The sequence below is a fragment of the Diadema antillarum genome, unplaced genomic scaffold (genome assembly GCF_040938485.1).
Source record: "Diadema antillarum isolate AM-2024a unplaced genomic scaffold, OU_Dant_1.0 scf00000038, whole genome shotgun sequence".
In the NCBI taxonomy this organism is placed as follows: Eukaryota; Metazoa; Echinodermata; class Echinoidea; order Diadematoida; family Diadematidae; genus Diadema; species Diadema antillarum.
In genome coordinates this window covers 2,937,834-2,951,739 of record NW_027270927.1, presented here as the reverse complement: position 1 = coordinate 2,951,739, position 13,906 = coordinate 2,937,834, and the positions used below count along the sequence as shown (strand labels likewise).

Here is a 13,906-nt window from a genome sequence, read left to right as displayed (position 1 = left end):
GTTGAAGTATAAGGAAACGAGTCATATCGTCAGACAAGAAGGCACACAGAAGTAGAAGAGAGAAAAAGATGGACGGAGAAAAGCTCCTGTTGTCTTAAAGGCCAGACAAAGATAAGGCAGAAAATATACTTGATATTAAGCGCTAATTCTGAAAGCATGTGTCGCTGATCTTTGAACCTATTGGGTTAGGCCATCGATTTTGTTTTGCCTGAGACATTCTCGTTCATCATAATATAATTTTGTTCATATTCTTGAGGTGTATAATACACGCAATTTTGATATACACCTGCATGCACATATACACATATAGGTATGGACGCACAATACATACAGAGACAGCACAAGCACATCATATGTATATGCATATATATATATATATATATATATATATTCACTTGTACATCTACACTTTCTCGCCAATGACCTCGCATCCCTGTAAATTTGCGCATAATTATGCGATTGTGCCCCGGGAAAAGAAAATCTTCTAAGTGCTTTGAGGCTAGTCTCTGAAATCCAGCCAACTCGGTAATGATGTTTTCTGGGATCCGCTCACCGACTGACCTTGCCTGTGATTTGCCTTGTACCAGCACACAAACACACACACATACACACACACACACACACACACACACACACACACACACACACACACACACACACGCAGTGTAACCGGAGGGGTGTGCGACTCCATGACGTTTCCAAGGTACTTTGGAATGACAAGTAGTTTCTGTTCCGTCTGATGGGTGTAAGGGGCTCTCTATGTCATGCACGCTCTTCAACCCGCCTTCCTTTGGGAAATGATTGGGGTAATTATTGAATCGATTAGAATTCCAAATAAAGTAGCAGAATAAAGATTCATTTCATATGGGTCTCGATCCCACGTCAAGACACACTAAAGTGATAATGAGTAGGTAGCACCAACTCAAATCACGGCTGAGCTCGTTCGTCTATTTGGACTTTCGTTCTTTATTATGTAAAGACATAAGTGTCTTTACATTTTGAAATTGTAGATGTGACATCCTCTACATAGGTTTCTGCCCCAGAGATCACACATAGCAGATACATACGTATATGATATATATATATATATATATATATATATATATATATATGTGTGTGTGTGTGTGTGTGTGTGTGTGTAATTGTGTGTGTGCGTGGTGTGTGTGTGTGTACGTATATATATATATATATATCACGTGTTGATGTAATAAAATCATCAAAAATAAAACTGAAACCAAGACCATGCTGTAATCACCAACAGTTTATTTCGGCACACAAGATTAATTTTCGAGCGGTTCGATCTTTCTCAAGTGTTCTTGGTTCTAAAAGAACAAAAGGTTATATCATATATATATATGTATACACATATATATTTATATATACATACATATATATACATATGCATATATATAATAATACTGTAATATACCCATTTAGATATACCGTTTTGTAAAAGAAGGGAACACGCCAGCCACGTTAAAGATCATGAGACGATTATATCGCACTATTGTGATGCCATCGCCAAAGCAATGTCATGAGTCGTCTGAACATGAATACTTCTCTCAAAAGCAGACGTGAGTGATATATCCATCTGCTTTTCCGATATTAGAATTGATTATATACAAGCAGAATGAAAAGCATCCTATCAGAATCTTTTGTATAGATACACAGAGAATTTCTGTAAGATATACATACGTCACTGTGTCGAAAAGAAAAATAAACAAAAGCAAGAAGTGTTGGTATCATTTTAAGGATATCATGTTTGCAACTGAAAGTAAAAATAAAAAATAACACGTCCAACAACGAGTTTCAAATGGAAGCTGTTGTGAATATGAAATTGCGAATAATTTCGGAGAGTGCTCGGTTATTTCGAGCCGATTTCATATTCATTTTTTTTTAGCTTTGTACACTCTGTTTGATCATCGGCAACGTGTTGCCAGCGACATTTTGAGCAGTCCTTGCAGACCTCGGCAAGATGCTTCAAATGTTTCAATAGAATGTCGACAGCAGAAGCAGAAACAGAGGCGAAGCAAAACAAAAATACAACATGGCGCGACACTCAATGGCACAACATCGTAACATAATAATAGTGAAGAGTTGATGGCGTTTAATGCAGCCACTCTTTTTCACCGGTGAAAGTGATGGATGTTTTGGGATTGTCTTATCCTTCCGGCTATTTTGAACATCTTTCTGTTATTGCCGATTTGTATTTTTTTTTTCTGTCTAGCCGGTCTCTTAAGTGCGGTTCGTTTTATCTTTAGGGAAGTGACACTTTACACGAGTTTTCCGTTTTTACTAAAAAGATTGTGACCGCACCTCAGAGGGTGGATTGACACAGACCGAGTTGCCGTTCGGGCAAATCATATAGTATTTCTGAACAATATGTCCATTAATCAGAATTTCAGTGACGTTGTATACTTCTGAAGCGAAAAACAGAGAGAAAGAGAACGAAAGATAAAAGTAGGGAAACAGAGAAAGAAATGGTTCGTGTGAAATGTGGGTAGTTTACATAATTCAGCATGACTCAAATTCACGGGCCGCCTGCTTTCGCGCTTTTCATAAATGATAACGCGAAAAGATGCGAAGTTCTGTTGTCATGGTTGTGCGAAGGCTAAAATGTGTTGATGCATACTGCAAACAAACCCAGAAGGAGTAAATGAGGTTTTGGACTTGGAAATGGCAAACAATCGGTACTTGGTTACCTCGTTACGCCCATTCTGAACACCTGTGAGAATGAGACTATTTTGCCTTACAATTTTAATTTGAGAACACGAAATCGCTTGGAATTAGTTCAGGTGATTGTGTATCAAAAAGGATTATAAAGTAGTATATCAACTTCATGAACTTGGAGTCTGATTTCCTCAGTCAGTGAGCTGGTACAAAATCCGAAATATCCGATCTAACACTCGCCGTCTTTGAAAATGCGTTATTTCGGCTATCATTTGTATATGTAATGAATCTACAAACGCATAACAATGTATGAACTTCTGGCGCATATATATAAGTCTATGGGTTTCAGCAAGATTTACTTCCACATTCATATCGTACGAAAAATATGATCACGCCATAATCAGCCATTCCGAAAAAAAAAAGACTGACAACCTTTCCCTACCGTTCCGGGAACCTATTGTAAGCGAACTGTATTTTACACTTAGCATATTTTTCTAGGAGAATATACCCTCAGGAAGAAGTGTAATCCTATTCTTTTGAAAGTTAAGATTAGGAACGACTGATAGTTGTAAATTTGGCCAAAATTAAGCAAATATTACACAAGTTTTTCTCCGTGCCTACACTGTAAAAACATCGGTGTTAGATTTAACACCACGGGTGTTAAATCTAACAGCGATCAAACACCCACAAGTGTTAAAAATGCACTGTGATGGTGTTGAAAAGTGTTCACCTGACACTTCGTGGTGTTAATTTGACACTGTACCTGGTGTTATTTTGACACTGTACTGGTGTTAATTCAAAAATGACACCACATGGTGTTGATTTGATATTCGTTGGTGTTAATATCAATGGTTTAACACCCGTCCAGCTTCAATAAGAGACCACACCAGCTGGTGTTACTTTGGTGTAAATTTATTTTCACATTTTTTCAAAAATCTAGTATTTTAATGTAAAATTCTCGATCGTCTTGTTTAAATTAAAAATCAACAAGAAGTGCAGTTACTAAGAAACTCTTCAAAAAACAGTTTAAAATTTGGAAATGACACCCGGAGGTGTTAATTTAACACCATAAATGAGCACCGAAAATTTAACACCAGCTCGGTGTTCACTATTTAACACCGGGCTTTTTGCAGTGTATGTCATGAAGTCGTGTAGCGTGATTATGCCTCTTGGATCCCTAATGAATTGCCTATATAATAAAGTGAACACAACGCTGACTTGCGTAGAGCTCATCCTCAAAGGTATAGAAAATATTAGTATGTACTCATTCACTAAACATTGCTGAAGAAAAAAACTGTCAAGGTCAGTCACTCTCTTAAAGAGACGCGTGGGGGAGAATGTTCTCACTACTTATCAAAAAAAAAAAGGTCAAAACTCACAGGGATACAAAAAAGAAAGAATAATTTGTGTGTTAGAGGGACATTGCAATTGCACATGCGTGAGAAAGTGTGTGTGTGTGTGTCTTTTTAGTTTACAACAGCTAACAAGGAGCACTGAGCAAAAAACATCGCAGTAGCGTAAAGCTGTCGACTGTGCTGAAGTTCCAGGTGATTCATCGACATAAATTTTCTCTCGCTTCTTTCGCAAATACAGTAATTCCAGTTGTGTGTGTGTGTTTGTGCGTGTGTGTGTGTTGCTTTCAAAAGAAATAGACGTTCTCCTTCGAGGATACTATAGTAAAATGCATGCAGACAATCTTACTGTGTGACATTATTTTAAAGGCAACTGCCAGGTGCATTCTCCAAAGAGAGCCTTAAACTAGTTTTCATGCCCGTCACGAGATACCCCCTATCATCCAACCACAACACACTCCCCGGGCTGATATGCCACCCTTGGAGATTGGACTTGTGCAAGTTATAAGAAGGCACTTCCCTCACACCTGCAGCAAGACGGCTTGTAGGAGTAATCCTATAACAATCCTTCCCCTCCTCATAACACACACTTACACACACACACACCCACACCAACACACGTACAAATAGTTAACACATAAAGACCCATTGCTTACATTTCCCTTTCATATCATGCTCAGACACCGTCATTAAATCTTTCCATGCCAACCTGTACACGCGTATGTCAAACCTGTCAAAGAAATCTTTATGGTAACGTTTCCGAGAGAGTTAACAAAATAGGACCTAAGAGACACATTGATTCTCTCTGTCCTATATCTTTCTCCATTATCTCCTCTCTCTCTCTCTCTCTCTCTCTCTCTGTCGTTTTTTTTTCTTCTCTCCATCCTACCCCTTTCTTCCGGCGTCTGATCTCTTATTTGGGTGTTGTTGTACGTTTTTGATCTCTTCTTGCTTTAAAAATTAATGTGTTTCGACCTCTATTTCTGCCGGTTTTTTTTTCTTCCGCCGTACTGGAAATCGAAACATCACTATCATTCTTCTATTGTCGAGCATTTCTGATTGTGCATTGATTAGCACCGATCAATATCGTCCGGGACATTGGTGATGTGACAGCTCCGGCTTGTTTCCGGCTCTCAGTGATATTTCCGCATCGAGACGAAATGAAAAAAAAAAAATAGAAAAATAATATGAACGATCCCCTCCCCCCGAAAAAAAAAGAGAACAGAAGACAGAGAATTCCACATATAGTTTCCATGTGACTGATGAGATTGACACCTGACAGACACAGAGGATGGTTGGCCAGCATTTAAAGTGGGATCCCGTGAAAAATTGGTCGATGGCTGAATGAGCACAGTGACACGCGATTGATACAGATTACCAGAGGCGTCGAAGGAGTGTGATTCCTCTTTCAAGTTGCCGATTCATAATTACACTGTCTTGTTGTTTAGCACCCAAGAGTGAATTTCTTTCTCTTTTTTTTCCTCTGGGGACATGAAGAAACTGGTCAAGCAAGGACCGTTCGCTACGTCACTGTTCTTTGGATTATGCGGAAAACAAACAAAAAGAGGGTTTGACCATTTGTCTTTGAGACTATGGCCATTTCCCTGAAGAGTTCACTCATGTCACATCCTGTTCACGCATAAGTAAAGAGTTAAGAATCCAGTGGTATTTCTGCTCGGTTCACAAAATTTCTTTCTCTCTTTCTCTACCAATCTTTACACGCACACACACACACACACACACACACACATATATATATATATATATATATATACATATATATATGTATATTAATGTTCAGTGTCAAAGAAATGATGCGTGTGCTGCTGATTATCACCAAGTCCTCCTCGAGATTATATCAATTGGGGGCTTGTCCGGGAAGAACCCGAAATCTCGAGGAGATGATGACAATCAGCAGTACATGCGTCATTTCTGTGACACTGAATATTAAACAAGTCCACCCATGTGTTACAGAATAAATGTTTAGAAGGAAGCTTAAGACTGAACTGTTTGAATTTTGATTATGTTGTCTTTATATTTTGTGAATGTCTTATATTAAATGTACAGGGCTTGATCAGGTCCTGTAAAAGCGGTCAGTAAGAAATAGTTATCGTTATCGTTATTATTATTATTATTACATGTATTATTATTAATCAAAGTACCTCATCATCAAACCATTATGAGGAATCGACAAAAAAACACCTGACTTTATGTTTCGAGCACTATGTGTATGATCTCTTTCCCAAGAAACTTCTCCATCCTTGTGGGAACCAATTCATGAATACGCAAATTTGCATATTCATAACACAGCAATGATGTATTATCTTAGCAGCAACGGAAACGGTCGAAGACTCCACTTAGTATTTTAATATTTCACTGAACCGAAATCTCTTCGAATCATGACTATGATGAACCATGAAGAGTATCTAATGTAAAATAAAAAGGATTAGAAATTCGGCTTTATTTGACAGGTAGCCTGTGTAATAAGACACAATTTACTTGCTTGTAGTGAGGTGTGTGTGTGTACTGTACGACGTCTTTGTATGAGCACTCGTTGGAAGTGCTGGAGTTTCGAAAGAATTTGCCATCTTAGGATTCTATTGCTTCGAGGAAGGTGGTTTGCAAAATGTTTCAATGTGGGCTTTAATACACCCTTATACTGAAATGCGTTTCGACTGTAAATGTTGAATGGATTTTCTGGTATAATCAACCTTTGTGTATAGGTTATACGTTAACATTTCAAAGGAGTTTAAGTGGTTATGGCACATGAATTGTGTACATAACTACATCTTAAGGCAATGCCTGAGACTTCTTTAGAAGAGAAACATTTTTCGATTGGCCTTTGTGCGGATTTCGCATCTTGAATACTTCTCTTGCAGCAAAGTAAACTTTAAAGAACTTAAGTCGTTAGTTTGTGCTTAATCACCATTAATCCCCATCAACATTCTGTCATAATACTCCAAAGTATTTGAGCAAATCTTGAGCAGAGAAGCTAGAGACATATGAAAACCCGCAAGTAAACGGTGGAAAGTCCTAGAGTCACAAAAGGTTGAACAAAACATTGGTATTCGCAGTCACGTACTGCCGTGCAGAAACGTGCTTACATGCCCACTGTACGCAATACGGGATACCGAGCCGAGATTGGTCAGACGTCAAATTGCGAGGGCTGACCCGTACGATATTTCGCTTGGTCGCACCAGCGAGTGAGAAAGTCGTGCGGACACACCAGGCTGGTGGATTATTTGCATTTTCCTTTAATTCCGATCAACTCCGAAGATATCGAGACAGGACAAAATGCGTTATACAATAAGCAACGATTAACTTTACACACAACGTACGTACATTGGATGCCAACAAACGAAAAAAAAAATAATCGTATTCTCCTTAGTGATTGTCCGTCATGTGACAAATATCAACACATCTGAGAAATTTACTTGTTACCAACACTTACTTTCTTTTTACACAAAAACTTCCACTTGACATGGCGCTCTTGTAATGTTTTCTTGCTGCCAGCTGAGAAGTAGACATCAAATAAACTTAACGAAACACTTGAACTTGCACGTAGTCTATTAGTTGAGTAATTACATACATGACTCATCATTGTCAAGGACCAGATAAATGCTTGAAGCACTGTCAATAGGGAGTTTTCGCAAGCACGACGCAGCCGGTATTTGAGCGTGCCGTGTGCAAAATTTCCTTCTGCGCATGATCAAATCCAAGAAACGTCCCGTCCTGGGGAAAACGAGTACGGTATTCGGCCAAAATAGCGTTCGGTCCCGATGCAGCTGGGCAGGAGTGAGCCAGCTAGCCAGCCAGGCAATCAGCAATCTTGTCCCCACGCCTCCGTCCTAACAGGAAAGCGAAACTGCTTAGATGTGGGGGCGGGAGTCCGAGTACGGGGACTGTCACAGCTGATTGCTTCCGCGTATTCTCGGTCTTCCCGTCGTGTAGCGAAAACTCCCTATTATCCCTCAAGAGAGGAATGTTCCAACGTAAAAGTTCACGTGGCATGACTGCCTCTAACAAAAGTACTGTCCCTTAGAATCGCCATTGTAAAATCGACAATTGAGAACTACTTCATACAGGGAAAACATAAGTGTCATGTTTCAAATAGAAATATGGTTTTATTTGTTTGATCACAGTTTGAAATTTCAGTTCCAGTAAATGATTTTTAATCATGCCAGAAATGTCGCACTCCGGAGGCGTGCATAATTCCAGAGACCTTCTAATACTCAACCAAAACTAAGAATAAGACAGTACCAGATGTTATCCACTGACAGACACTTTAAAAAGTCTAAAGTTAGATTGTGGGCGAGTAATCAGTATTATACTTTCTACGATATGTTATTGAATCTCCATTGACATAAACACCAAACAAATCATGGTGGTCTAAAGTACTCAGATTTAAATTAACGTGAATCCATTGACATATGCCAGTGTTTGCAACTGTTTTAAAGGTCTATTCCTTTTGCAAGAATCACGAAATTTTGTAATGATATAGAATTTATAGTTAATGTCTCCAAGCATCGTTTATGAAATCTCACGGTAATACACTTCAGAGTTTTTACTGAATTGTTTTTACTAAATGAAAAACAAATAATCCCGTGTCATTCCAGAATACGCTCCCCGTTCGTACTGAGATTAACAGTTTGAAGAAATTCAAAGAAATTTACTGGAAATCTGTAGAATTGTTTCACCTCCATCACAAACAAGTAAGAAGTTTCCAGTTTAACTATTTTGAAGAAACGTCTGAACTACCAGCCACATATACCAGCTTGTGAAAAGAATCGAATTTTCAGGATTGCAAAAGGGATTTCACGAACTTAAGTATGGATAAACGTGCCAAGATGTCGCACATGACAGTAAAAAGAAAAGGAGGAACTTCCCGCTTGTCTCGTATAGGTTAGTTGCGAGTTGCTGCACATTTCAATGTTAAAACATATTTCTGATTGAGTACTTCAGACGTGACTGCCATGAATTTTCATTTACACAAAACTGATATTGATCACAATCAATACTTACATCAAGATGAAACGATTCTTGACAGTGTGTGTTACTCGCCTGGACTTGAAGCAACTTGAGATTACATCTAATATAGCTATAGAAAAGTAGTCGATGGCAATGAAGAATGTCATTCCTAAACGTGTCTTTATCTTTACAGTGAGCGTGAAGCCCGATATCATACTGAAGATATCATTTGAGACGATTAATCGTATATGAATACCAAAGAGTTATAAACCACACGTAAAAAAAAAGAAATTAAAGTCAGGTTTTTTAAGAGATGTTCAAAGTTGATTCGTGATTGATGCGAGTTATGAAATCATGTTTTCTTGCTAGACAAACAGACAAAAGAAAATGAACTGAAAAAGGGAACGTGTGATGTATGTGGTACAAGTATACTAGATTCCGCAAAATCAATGCCAAATGTCACATTTTACTGAACTCGTATGTTGGCCCAAGTATGCTATCTTTCCGTCAGGGAGAGTAGAATTTTCTCTAACTCCCCCAAAAATACATGCTTCTGTGTAGATTGCACAACAATCAGAGCACGATTTAATCAGACCCCCCCCCCAAAAAAAAGATAAATAGATTAATTAGTTAATAAAATATGCAACCATAATTACTCCAACGCATTAGGAAAGGAAACAAAAAGGAAAATTGATCAGAACATGTTCCGGAATTAACAAACATCTCGTTACTGTAAAATGTAAGATACGCCCGTCGACATTGCACACGAACATTTTGAATCAGGTATCCCAAAGGTGCATGCAGACAGCTGGTCAAATTGTTAAGTTATGATTCAGCAGCACGTTACCACGCATTGTTGCTAAAGTGAGCAAACTACCATTGTCACTGCATCCTAATTTTGAAGCTTTGATTTCGTTTTGTATTCTTTTTAACCATCATTCTTCAAACGTACGCTCGAACGGTAGCGCCACTCTTAGCCGCAAACGTGTTGGGGGAGACAATTGATAATATCTGTACAAACAGCTGTGCTTGAGATAACTGGTCAAAATACCACATTTCATGCAATTTAACGCAGAAAGAATATGTTTCATAAATTAAGGCAAAAGTTACTTTTGTAGTGCTTGTGTATCCGTGCATAAAAAATGCACCGACGTCAAGAAAGAAAGTATTGGAAAAGAGCGAACACCATTGCAGCAAGAAAAGAAAGTGATCTCTTATGTTTGTAAGTTAAACAGCAAGTGAAAATTAGATGATACTCGTTGATGTATCTGTCATCTAAAGGGTGTACCCAAGAAGACCCAATGAAATCAGTCACACCAACATACATAATATGCATTACAGAGGGTGTTGAATGAAATGTACAAAATATTCTCAGCTCTTTCTTTTCATTTTTTTTTTCGTTTGTACAATATGCCAGCATTAGTGAATCATCGAACAATTCTACTTAAGAAAGCTGGAAACTCATAGTGTCACAGGTAATTCCTGGAGAGATGAGTTCTTAAAACCACACGATTATATTTCAAGAAGGATCACCGTCTTTGAAGTGTTTGTCAATGGATAGAGAAACGTCCGGCATGAGAGAAGCGAGAGCCAGCGTATATATGTCGTAAATGATCGGTCTCAAACGTGACCACGAAACTCCACTCCAAGTGGGTTTTTTCTTCTCCTTTTGAATAAGATATTAAAACAGAGAGGTTCCGCCTTGTTTAGTTTTTATTTCTCACTCAAATCAATGGCACACACATCCAGAGCGAACAGGCTTCGTAAATCCTTTTCCTTCGACCATGTGCAAATTTCCAGTGCTCTCCCTCTTTCGCCGGAATTTCACCGCACAACATCGTCATTCCACGAGTACTCGATGTGGAAAGCGTCGCTAGAAGTTTGTACAATTCTGTGAAGAGATGCGGAATGGTGGGGTTTTTTTCGCTCAGGGTTGTCCGAAGTGAAACACCACTGTGCGTCAACACATACATGCTGCGGAGTCCACGCGTTGACTCGACAGAGGTTCCTTATTCGATTTTTGTTTGAAGGGACACATAACAATATTAATGTAATTACTTAGTAATCTGTTTAGGTGAAATCTCAGCGCGTTACATTATTATCGGGCATTTTAATTCATCTCATACACAACTATATATCTGGAGTGAACCGTGATTACAGGGTATCATTTCTTTGGTATCGGTCTTCAGTGTCAACAGTAGACTTTTCTTTCTAGGTAGAAAATAAAGTGAAGTGCAACATGAACAGTAGACGCCTAGAAAACTGCAAGAGGGGCAATTCGAATCACAACGCAATTCTGCTTCTCCGAAGTGTTTTCCATTCTCCACCCTAATTGACCGCTTTTCCCATGCATATTTGCCCGCTCTGTTTTCCAAATATTTGACAAGGGCGCCTCTTCCCCGTCAATCTACCTTCGCCACTAGACGACCACCTGCGATCGAAAATGCATATCCTTTCTTCTTTTCTACCCCCCCCCCCCATCCATGTTTTCCCCAATGCTAAATGCGCGAGAAAAGAACCAGCTACGTTGTCTCTTCCTCTTCCCTGGACCTATGGACCTGTTGATTTTATTCCCGGATCGATGGCCCTCCGACCTTACTGCCCAATATGAGACCGAAACGATGATGGCTCTGAGATTGAGGGAATTCCGTTTGTGATGATGTGCCCGGGACGGGGATTACAAAATGCGTCTCTTCTCCCGATGTCTTATTATGTCCGTGCAAGACACACGTCAAGGGTTTGTCCACTGTGGTTGGACTGATTGCATTACACCTTCGCTGGATTCTTAAGTAAAACATTCACCTTTGATATTTGTGGTCATTAGTTGATTTCTTCGCACCTTGTTGTTCACGATAATAAAAATGCCCGGAGAAATGATTCTTGATGGGGTGGTTTAACATTTTATACATGATTCAGATTTTTGCCTCTTTATTTCTATATTTGGCATCAATGATGGTTACTTAATCTCTTGGCATTAATCCTAGTATCAGACGCCTAGAAATCATCCATTCCGTCCGTCACGTGATGTCTGCAAAATCACTTCCTGAGCAAACCTCTCAACATTCTCATCTCGTGTGCGTATTGATAATATTATTAGTTTGACGACCTCCCAAAACATGAAGTTTCGTGTCACATTATGACAGTACATTTTGATAGTTTGTATCCATGACAATGCACAGTACGTTATCATCCGCATAGATTACATTGAAAATGACGTCACACAATAGGGTTTGTATCATTCTCTCGCCCTGATGGCAATAGATCCAAATAGGAACTTTCCGCGGAAGAAGGAGAGATCCGACAGTCCCTTGACAACAGTAGAAGAATCGGCGAGGCGAAACACGCTGGCAACAGGGAGTTAATCGCGCTGTGCTACCAGTGATCTATCTCGTCGACCTCTCGTATTCAAACCTAGTGCTCGCATTGTTTGTGTACTTTGATTTTCTGTCACTCGATGCTTCCCCGTTTACGTTCATGTATCCAGGAATACAGCACAGGAATGTATCGCGGAACGCGTGTCGATAACGGTCGCTCATGATATTATAGATAATGGGATTAACCGCTGAATTGGTGTACATCATGATTCGCGCCGTGTTGACGAGTACCCACGTGATGTTTGCCGGAAGCATGTACTGGTAGATGTCGAAGAGGTTGAGCAGACGAAACGGTGTTATACAGATTATGTACACGGTAATTGTAACAATGAGCATGCGCACAACCTGTTTCTTCATTCGCGTAGAGGAACTCCCGGCCGACCCACGCAGAGACGAAGTCTTGGTAAGGCGCTGTAGCTGGAGCACTATCAAGGTATAGAGAACCATTGTGACAGGTATGACCATAAGAAGAAGGAACTGGTCCACTGTCAACGAGAATCGGAAACGATCGCAAGGCTTATGTGCCCTCGGTAGGCAGTACGAACATTCTACTTTAGTCCTGGGATATTCCTCGTATTTGGTTATATTCGTTTCGGGCCAGATCAGAGTGATTGTGTATAGATTACTAAATACGAGGGTCGGAATTTTGTAGAGGGAAGTGAAGAGCCATATCAGGCCACAAACCAATATGGCGCGAGGTCTCGTGCTCAACTGCTTGAACTTGTGTGGCCAACATATGGCGACGTAGCGCTCCAGCGTTACCAAGATTACAGTCAGTCCCGACACAATGATACCGACGTCCGTTCCAAACATCGAAAACTTGCAGTAAGGGAGGCTGATGTTCTTGTAGTCTGCGAACACGGGGCTCGACGCGTAGAGAATCCAGAATTGCGGCACGGCCGAGAGGAAGAAGAGCAGATCCGCGATGGCAAGGTTGATCAGGTAGTGATTGGTCACCGTTCGCATGGTCTTGATTCGGAAGAAGACCACGATCACGGACGTGTTGCCGATGACGCCGATGATGAATATGATCGGCATGGCTACCGTGACGAGGAGCTTGTCGACATAGGAGTAGATGTAGAGCTGCAGGACCTCCAGGGTGATCGTTTGCACGAACTGTGGCTGATCGTCCATCGCCCCCAGAGTGCTATTTGCGATTTCATCGCTGGTAAGGGCATCCTCGATCAGGGCCGAGGAGCTTGGAGAAGGACTGGTCCAATTCATTGTTCCATCTGTTCCCGTCTCCTTCAGATATCTGTGAAAATATTGGAGAGCAAGAAAGAGAAATGACAATAAAGACCAAATCCTGTATTGTTCCTGTATTGCCACAGACGCATTGCTATCTTTTTTTGTTGTTGTTGTTTCTGTGCTTAGACGTATTCATTCTATATTTTTTTCTTAAATTGAACACTGCAGTTTCAATTAATACAAAAGATAAACGACAGAACCAAGCATCGTTTTCGCACTTTCTATGTGATGTGATAGCATCGTGCGAAGCTGTGAAAGAAGTCAAGAGTTAAGATTACTGCACGTTGTTGCTGA

The 13,906-nt window shown here is 39.9% G+C and overlaps 1 protein-coding gene across 1 annotated transcript; it reads right to left on the bottom strand.

Annotated features, from left to right (window-relative positions):
• Positions 1–12,373: 12,373 nt before the first annotated feature.
• Positions 12,374–13,588, bottom strand: LOC139710291 (neuromedin-U receptor 2-like). Its single transcript, XM_071622221.1, has one exon. It carries the CDS (start codon positions 13,586–13,588, stop codon positions 12,374–12,376), a length of 1,215 nt encoding a protein of 404 aa, XP_071478322.1.
• Positions 13,589–13,906: the final 318 nt, after the last annotated feature.

What these genes read in the sequence shown, in the direction of transcription:
- LOC139710291 (XM_071622221.1), bottom strand. Translation starts at nt 13,588, where the DNA reads ATGAATTGGACCAGTCCTTCTCCAAGCTCCTCGGCCCTGATCGAGGAT.